Source organism: Trachinotus anak, unplaced genomic scaffold (assembly GCF_046630095.1).
Source record: "Trachinotus anak isolate AG129_WGS33_773 ecotype Australia unplaced genomic scaffold, CSIRO_AGI_Tana_v1 ptg000012l, whole genome shotgun sequence".
Classification (NCBI taxonomy): domain Eukaryota; kingdom Metazoa; phylum Chordata; class Actinopteri; order Carangiformes; family Carangidae; genus Trachinotus; species Trachinotus anak.
In genome coordinates, this window is record NW_027273863.1 from 20,426,634 (window position 1) to 20,435,352 (window position 8,719).

The following is an 8,719-nucleotide window of genomic DNA, read 5'->3' on the forward strand; positions in this document are numbered from 1 at the left end:
CATGTCACAAAGCAAAAGTCATATCAAACTGTTTTCTGCTGAATCCAGAAAAACACCTTTGGGATGTGGTGAAACGGGAGACTGGCAGCATGAATGTGACAAATCTGTACAATCATGTCAACAAGGAGCAGAGTCTCAGAGGAATGTTTCCAACACCTTGTGGAATCCATGCCACGAAGAAATGAAGCTGTTTGAGAGCAAGGGGAGGCCCTACCTAGTAGAAGCATAAGAGATTTTAATTATCATCAGACCAGCAGCAATATATACAATAATTAATTAATTAATTAATTAATTTAAAGCACTTGGATGAGGCAGATGAACAGTAACAGTGGAGTATATACAAAGGTAGCCTATTGCACAGTGAAGGTGTTCCTAATAAGATGCTCGGTGAGTAATAAGTATAAAAAAAATTAAAAAAAACAAGTTCTGAATAAATTCAACACAATTGTATAATCGACTATCTTGCTCTGTAAACAATGAATCACTGTGACTGAATCATCGGTTCAGGGGTAATGATTGAGCAACATGGTGACGTTACCGTAACTGTCCGTATACGGCTCAAAGGAGGAAACGAAAATACTGTATTTCCGCTGCAGCAGCGACAACGGGCACGTCAAAAGAGAAAATGTGGACTTGAGGACAAACCGAGGCCGGAGAAGGACCGTCGAACTACATAAACCGTCTTTATATAGCTCTGTTGCCAGGCAGTTGTTTTAATTTAAAGTCACCAAGCGAATATTTGTCGGTTTAAGGGTCGTTTCCAGGTGAGCCCGTCGTCTTGTTCTGTGGTGGTTCGCTTTGAGGAAGCAGCAGCTCGGCTAGCCAGCTGAATTAGCTAGCCCGCTAGAGATGGGGACGAGAGCCAGTCGCCTACAGGAAGACCCGGTTCCCTCTGCTCTCGGAAAAGATGGCACAAAGCGGGATTCCTACCGGCGACCCCGCCTTACCAGACCCACTAGCCTCATGGTGGACTTCTCTGGGAGCTTCGAGGACACGGAGGCCAATCGGAGCCGATCAGAGGAGGGCAGCGACTCGGACCTGGGGCAGCATGGGGCAAGCGCCGACGGAAGTCCCGCTGACCACCACGGCATTCCCGCTAGCATTAGCCAAGCGTCACCTGCGGACGACAACAACAGCGAAGGGAAACCCGAGGAAGACGGGAATATAAGCCCGGAGGCTCCCGTCGACGCGGAGCATCAGCCCGGAGAGGAGACAGGCCGCACGCCCCACCGCACTTTTTCCGAGCGGCTGCCCGGGAATCGGCACTCTTCCGCCCGCAGTGTTGGCGCAAGATCCGCCCGTGTCCGGGGCACACACCAGCGGCCGGTGTCAGAGGCTTGGATCGGCCTCTACCGTGTTAACAACCGCCATGGCAGTAAGTTAACATATTAACTCAGTACAGAAGTACCTTATATACACTTAATTGTCCTTATTTGTGCCGCATAAATAACCCTTGGTATAATAATTGGCTGGCCCCCATCGGTAGTTGATGAGCTGTGGTTTGCTTTGGATGCCAATACAGCTCATATACAGGAACATGACATGCTCATGGACGCGTTCAAACTTGTAATAATATGAGCAAAACGAAATAACCCAATGCATCAGCATCTAAATGTTACGAAATTTGGGGTATGACTGTTGATGCTTTCATGAAACAGCTGATATTAAACTGAAAACAGAAGTGAGTGACTTGAAAATAACAGTAATATCATGAGTGATAAAATTAAGTCTGGAAAAAAAAGAACACTTGACTCCAGAAAAGGCTTTTAAGGCCAAGAAAAGATACCTAAACTGTTGCAAGACATTTGGTCCAGCATCACACAATGAATTCAAAATATCTCCCAGTGCAATGCTCAATCTATCCAGTCTGAAATTAAAATGGATTATTTGAGGAATTTACATTCCTGAGCAGATGATCTCTTTTCCCGTGCTTGCATGCTGACTAAAATCATCAGAGACCCTATTGTATGAAGCAAAGCTATGGCGTAAAACTGGAAGTGGTGACATACAAGCTCTTTCATGTCTCAAAGCCCGTTGACAGTGGTTGTCGGGAAGTGAAATGTGCACTCGGTCTGCCTTAGATTATCGAATGCACAGAGACGTGACATTTTTGAGCCAAAACACAACAGTGTGGTGGGTTTCCCAGGCCGAGCCCTCTAGCAAGTGTAGGGAAATGGGTCACAACTTCACATGCTCGCTCACTGCTGGCAGCAGCTCAGGGATGGAGGAGAATGTAGGGCAGCAAGGCACTGTTTCTGCCTGTCTGTCCCATCCACAGATGGCTCAGACTGGAATCACTGTTTTGCATGGTGCATACAGTCAAACGAAGCTTCAAACTGTTCTAGGTCAGGTACATTTGTGGTAACATCATTCACACGCCTCTACACGGACTGACTGTGTTTCAGTCTGCTCTGCGGTTTTCGCAGTCAGCCTGTGTAGTCTGAATGTCCAAACACAGCACTTGTGTTTGATGTGATGTGCACACCAGCCATCATTTATATCTCACTGTGACACAACACATCATACTCAGCTCTGTTGTGTCTCTACTTTGTGCAGATATTCGCTGCCCTTTCTGCTCAAAGCCTTTCCCTGGGGGTCGGATCGAGGATCACCTGTTGAGCTGCCTCACGTCCCCTCCCCTACCTTATAATAGTAAGTATCATATCACAGAAATACGCCAAAGACTGTTGGTTTAAAGGGCTGGAAAGACTAAATGTGTTTTGTGTGTTTGTGTTCACAGCGGATGTGCTTAGTAAAGACAGTGGAGAATGCTCCATCTGTTTGGAGGATCTGGTACAGGGGGAGACCATTGCTAGGCTGGCTTGCCTTTGTGTCTACCATAAGAGGTAAGGAAGCTCAGTTAATGTATTTGCATTACCATGAAACGGACAGGTAAAGGTGAAAAGAGGAGGGTAAAAAAAATACAGTGCAGGTGAGATTAAAAACAGGCGCTCTGCATAGGGTGGGAAAATGTTTCTGCCCATTTCCACATGGGAAAAAAGTGTGGTAAGTGGACTAAGATTTTAGAAAATAAGGAAGCAAAAGTTGTTGTGCACTAGTGCAGATATCGGAAAAGAGACCAGTTGTCCTTTTCTGTGATATGATGTTCTGAAAACTTACCTTGACACACACCAGTCATCAAGAATCACTATTCTGAACATGAGATAGAACAGATAAATGTACCATTAGAGGGGAGTTCTGTTCACTTTACGTAAGGAAAGGACCAACAGTTTGTCTGTCCTTGTAACAGCTTTTCTTTTTTACCAGTAAATGATGTGAACATTTACCAACTGAGGTTTCACTACCGTGAAAACAGCTGCATCATTGTTACGGTTTAATTATGTGTAGTCACAAAGAGTTTTGAAACTTCAGCTAGGAAAAAGAAATGACCATGAAGTTGTTAAAGACTCGACAGTGTTTATACTCGTCTCAGCCCATTTACTACAAATCATGTGCAAGTCATTCTCGTTTTCAAAGTATGTTGTAATGTTCAACACTTTTGGTTTTTCCCAAATTCCAAGTTGTACAATATCGGCCTGAAATTTACCAAGATGAGGAAATCCATGATAGTGAAGATGGTGCCTGCTTTTCTTTTCTTTTCAAAGTTATGCCATCATTCTGTGTCCAATCAGTTGTGAATGCAAACTAATTTGAAAATCGACACTTTATCTCCACAAAACAAAAACATTACCCTGACAGCAATAACAACACATATGATGTTTAGCTGTGATGGATAACCAGCAGAGAGAAAGCTGACACAAATTAAGTGGTCACATTAAGTTGATTTCAGATTAAGCAACCATTCAACATGTCTGTCTTTTGTTTTGGCCCCAGAGGTGCAGGCTGTTAGTTTCATACCACAGTTTATGTCTGTTTGACTGGAACTGACGTTCTGCTCCAACAATGATTCGGAAAAGACCTGAAATTTCACAGTGAGAGTTGAAATTTTTTTAACACTGGCGTTAATGGAGGGCTACAACAAACAAGTATTTTCATTATGTATAATCCAATTATTGTCTCGATTAATTCATTGATCATTTGAAGTGAAAAATTTGCATCACCATTTCCAAAACCTCAACCGGACGTCTTTAAAATACTTATTTTGTTTGTCCAGAGAAAGAGGAAAGGCAGCAGATGATCACAGTTTAGAAGCTGCAACTAGTAAACATTTGGCATTTAGATTTATATTTAAATTATCAATTGATTAATGAGTTGACTAGTCGATTAATTGACCAGTTTTATCTCTGTATTCGTAATTAAGGCAATAAAAATTAATACCAGCCCATCACACTTCTTATCTCTGGTTCCGTTGCATTTAACAAGCCAGTGAGCATTTAAACTTACCCACAACCCACTTCAATGATTAAATCTGGTCTTGTCTCACATTGTCAGTAAGTGGATTACGCCTGGTGGGAGAGACCACAATCGAAGACCCACCACAGAGGTTTAAGCATATTAACATGAGTTAATCAAAAGTGTAATGTCTTGGTGGCCCCACCCCTGTCTCTGCTCTTTCTTTCTGTAGCTGCATCGATTCCTGGTCCAAGGTGAAACCCTGCTGCCCTGAACATCCCTTCGATTGACTCATGGGTCACAAGTTTTCCGCGCAGTGACCAACCCGACTCAGGTATGTGTGTGTCAGAGTTATTGAATGACCAGGATGTGCACAGCAGTGCTAGTGCAGAGACAGCACAGTAGTACATACATTCGTGGAAGAGGTCTGTAACATAATACAGAATCTACCCAAGTGTCCTTGGTGTAGATTATAGTTCCCAGCAAACACAGGAGAGTAGTTCATCAAACCACGAGCATAATGTTAAAGCTTTTCATCAATGTGGAACTGGCTACAGCATAACATATAATTAAGTTTTTGTTGTGCGAAGTGTTTGGTATAATACATAACAGAAGAACAGACATATCACTCAACATTAGTGTAACTATTTTATGTGATTTTGCACACATTTTCCATGTCATAATATAATTCATTATAAAATATTATTAGTGTGGTATTGATTTCAACCATTTGCCCGGGCCTGTTGCAGACTATATTTAAATACAATATGCAGTACGTTGTCTAATGGTTACTCTTCTTTTTCCACAGGAGACTACACTGAATCCTAATAAAATCCCAATAAAGATGTGTCATTGAACAAATTAAAGCCCCCTGTCCCTCTCAGACGCCAAACCTATATTTGGGTGGAAAGCAGACGCTCCGAAGAGGAAGCTCCAGTCAGCAACACCCAGCGCCTCTCGATTTGGATCAGTCCATTTGAATTTAGTCTCGACCATTTCAAGCCAAACTCCCACAACAACAACAACAACAAAAAAAAGAGCTGCTCCGTCTAATCTTTCGTTGAGACCCACGTTGGAACTGAAGTGGAGTTCCCTTCCCATCTCACAGACTTGGCTTGAATCCACGGAACATTTAAAAAAAAAAAAAAAAAAAAAAAAAGTCAAATAGATATTATCATCCCAGAATGATGGAACTCGCCCCAGAAAGATCTTGAACTTGGGGAGGAATGCGATGAAAGTTGCCTCAACTGTGACTCTGGATCCTCTTCCTGTGTATTTTTCTCCCTTCAAGTGGGATTGGTCATATTATCAAGTATTTTGCAAAAACAGTATTGTTCCATGTCATACATCGGATGAATGTTTTCTTTCCTCGGCTCACCCCAAATGAACCAACCTCACACTGAAAGCGTGAACTGTTACCACATAAACATTGCTTTACTTTGAACGAGCTGGAGGTTGAGGGCTTGTTGGTGAATGGGGGGCTGCTGTTACTAGGTGTTTTGTTTTACCTGTAAACATTTCAGGGGATGTTTGGGGGCTATTTGTTTTTCTCAATAGATCAGTTTCTTGTAGGTGGTTAGTTAGCGCTGAGTTTAATGTGCTGCTACTTGGTGGGTGTTTTGGAAGGTTGTAGGTATTTCATAGGGCCATAGTAGCGCTGGTGTTGGCACCAATTTGAGCACTTTTGTCCCTCAAGGCAAATTTTTCTTTTTTTTAACCCCACATAAGATCTGGGATAAGGGTGTGTGTGTGAGAGTGTGTTTGTATATGTGTTGATATGATGACCAGGGACAGGAAATGTCCTGAGAATGAGTGTATATTCAAGAAGGCATGTGAGTGTGTGACTGTGTGTGTGTGTGTGTGTGTTTACTGTAAATTGCCCAGAAGTCTGCTTGGTCAAGCGGGTTAACCTTTTTAGTTTTTAATGCTAGTTTGTAACTACAGTCACGCTGGCAAACATCACGTTAAATGTGGCATTGGTACGAAACATGGCGATCGTTCGACTTTGAATGCGGTTCGGGTTCTGTCTCCCCCCTTCCTCCTCATTCTCAAATGCTCTCTGGGGTGTAGTCCGGATTTTTGGACCAAACCCCAAGCGACAGTTTCGCCATCTGGTTACATTAATGCCAGATCGGGGAGGGATAAAAGGGACGGAGGGATTGAGGGATGTATTTTTGGGGCATGTTTACACCATGTAGTATCTGCCTCTCTCCCCAACACTGGAGGCTATGGACAGCTGATGGTTAATTATTACATAAGTTGCCCCTCTCCTCTTTTTTTTTTTTCTTTTTTTTTGGGGATTTTAGATATTATATCATCACATTATGACTATGATTATTGCTAAATGTGTTAAATGGCTTTCCTTTGCCTTGTTTTGTGTGTGTTGATTGCCTTTGCCTGGTGACGGGGTTCTTGTGCAAACAGATATGTAGTGTTTTTGGGGCTGAACTGAGGTGGAGGCCCAACAGTAAGGCTGCTCAACAGATGCTGTCTGATGCAGGTTGTGCACAGGCCGGGGGTGGGTGGGTGGGTGGGGGGGGACTGGGAAAGAACAAAAACATGAATTGATTGCTGTTGCTGCCTGCTCAGAAGGCGAGCGTGTACCATGTGTTACAGTCTCTTTCCTACAGCGGTATGGATCCGTTTAGAGGTCAGGCTGGTGCACAGGTTTCCTACTGGCCAGTTTATTCACACCAGCCTCTGTTTTCTCTCTTCTGATCCCTGGTGTTTTGCAGTATGAGGTGCTACGACTTGTCCCACCACTAGAGGGCAGCCCTGTGCATGTTTCTCATATTTTTGTATCGGAGAGTAGAAAAATGATGCCAAAAGTCCGGCTGTGCATTGGGGACATTGTGTGAGCGAGTGCGGAAGACGAGGTGCATTGATCATTAGATGTTACATTTGTTGTGGTGATAAGTTATGACGTTGTACACTTTGGCTGGGAGGGGAGGGGAGGGGTGGGGGTGTTTGTGTGTGTTTTTTGGGGTAGGGGAGGGGAGGGGTGGTGGTGGCGGTTGGGTTGTCGATGAAAACTAACAGACAATCTAAAACCCCACATTACTCTCATTTACTTTCTTACCCCTCTAAGCTGTGTGGTGCAATACCTCAATTTTTACCAATGCTAACTAAACGCTCTGTGTGTAAACTAGCTCCTCTCCAACCAAGGATGGTATTTTGTAAAAATGTCCCTAAGTCCTTGGTTTCGAATCACAGGGCACTGATCCCCGGTCTGCCCTGTGCTTCGAGACCGATGTATTAGATGAGAATGTTTTTCAGAGTCACCACAGCAGTATCTGCTTCCCCAAGATATGGACAATCTGCCTTTACTCTGGTATAAAAACAAATTGAATTTTATTTATTAAATTGTAAATATGTAATGCAATTCAAGAAAATGGCTTGGTCTTTGTTTGTTCAATATACTGTTTCTAAGCTCCAATCTTTTGTATGTCTCAGAAATTGTTTTTATATGTATTTTTTACAATAAATATGTGTGAGAGATGTTTTGTGAATGTCTGTTTTGTGTCTTTAAGTGTCAGCAATGTGTTTGTGCTTGTTTGTGCCGTTCAGTCAGCCCTAAAGTTTGATTTAAACAAGAACTTTTAAATTACACTTAACATTTGTGCCATTATTTATTAATGCTATTAAACTACTTTCAAAGTTATTATACATTTTATTTAGGAAATGACTATGGAACAACTTTTTTTCAATGTAAAGAGATAGCTACACATGAGCTTTAAATCTATTTGGGCTCCAACTAATTACACTAATCAGTACCGATTAATCTCCCGATTACTTTCTCAAATAGTTTTGTCTTAAAATGTCACACAATTGTGAAAATTCAGCAGAGCCTGAGGTGACATCTCCAAGTGTCCAGGACATATTTAGTTTACAGTGATTTATGACAAAGGAAGAAATCTCATTTAAGAAGCTGAATTTAGAGAGAATTCGGCATTTGTGTTTGAAAGTGATTTAAACACTTGATTTTGTCGATTAATTTTCAGTCGGATGATTGAGTTATCATATCAGCTCTAAATTTTACATTGTGCCATTATGCAAGTTACAGAGATGTACCAAAGTGACCCGTTTCGATTTTATTTGATTATTCTCCATTGAATGCACTTTCATGTTGAAATATCAGCAAGGACACAGTGGATCATAGTTGCGTTTAAATACATCTGACTCAAAAAAAAAACCTTGAGGGAAATAGTTAGGACCAGTATGCATCTGACAGATTAGCAGAGGCAGCTGAAGACTTCATTTTGTGTGTTTATTTTTTTAGCAACTGGTCAATAAATCAGTGTGGACTGTTGACTTTGCCTGTGTATAATGTTTGTGTGTGACTGTATTCACATGTACATGAATGAATATGCACGTACATCTTCCATCTGAAACATTAACGCTACAGATGATCTGGAGGAGAAATGTG

At 42.1% G+C, this 8,719-nt stretch overlaps 1 protein-coding gene across 1 annotated transcript; it reads left to right on the forward strand.

The window, feature by feature from the left end:
• Nucleotides 1-572: 572 nt before the first annotated feature.
• Nucleotides 573-7,791, forward strand: LOC139628848 (E3 ubiquitin-protein ligase znrf2). The gene is made up of 5 exons (XM_071490953.1): nt 573-1,375; nt 2,557-2,652; nt 2,741-2,846; nt 4,526-4,627; nt 5,102-7,791. The coding sequence occupies exons 1-4, from the start codon at nt 850-852 to the stop codon at nt 4,581-4,583; spliced, it is 786 nt and encodes a 261-aa protein (XP_071347054.1). The 5' UTR covers nt 573-849; the 3' UTR covers nt 4,584-4,627; nt 5,102-7,791.
• Nucleotides 7,792-8,719: the final 928 nt, after the last annotated feature.

Excerpts from the sequence above, each read along its gene's own strand:
- LOC139628848 (XM_071490953.1), top strand. The coding sequence starts at position 850 with ATGGGGACGAGAGCCAGTCGCCTACAGGAAGACCCGGTTCCCTCTGCT. Across the intron at positions 2,653-2,740 it reads CCCTCCCCTACCTTATAATA|CGGATGTGCTTAGTAAAGAC; the intron begins GTAAGTATCATA and ends TTGTGTTCACAG. Across the intron at positions 2,847-4,525 it reads CTTTGTGTCTACCATAAGAG|CTGCATCGATTCCTGGTCCA; the intron begins GTAAGGAAGCTC and ends TTCTTTCTGTAG.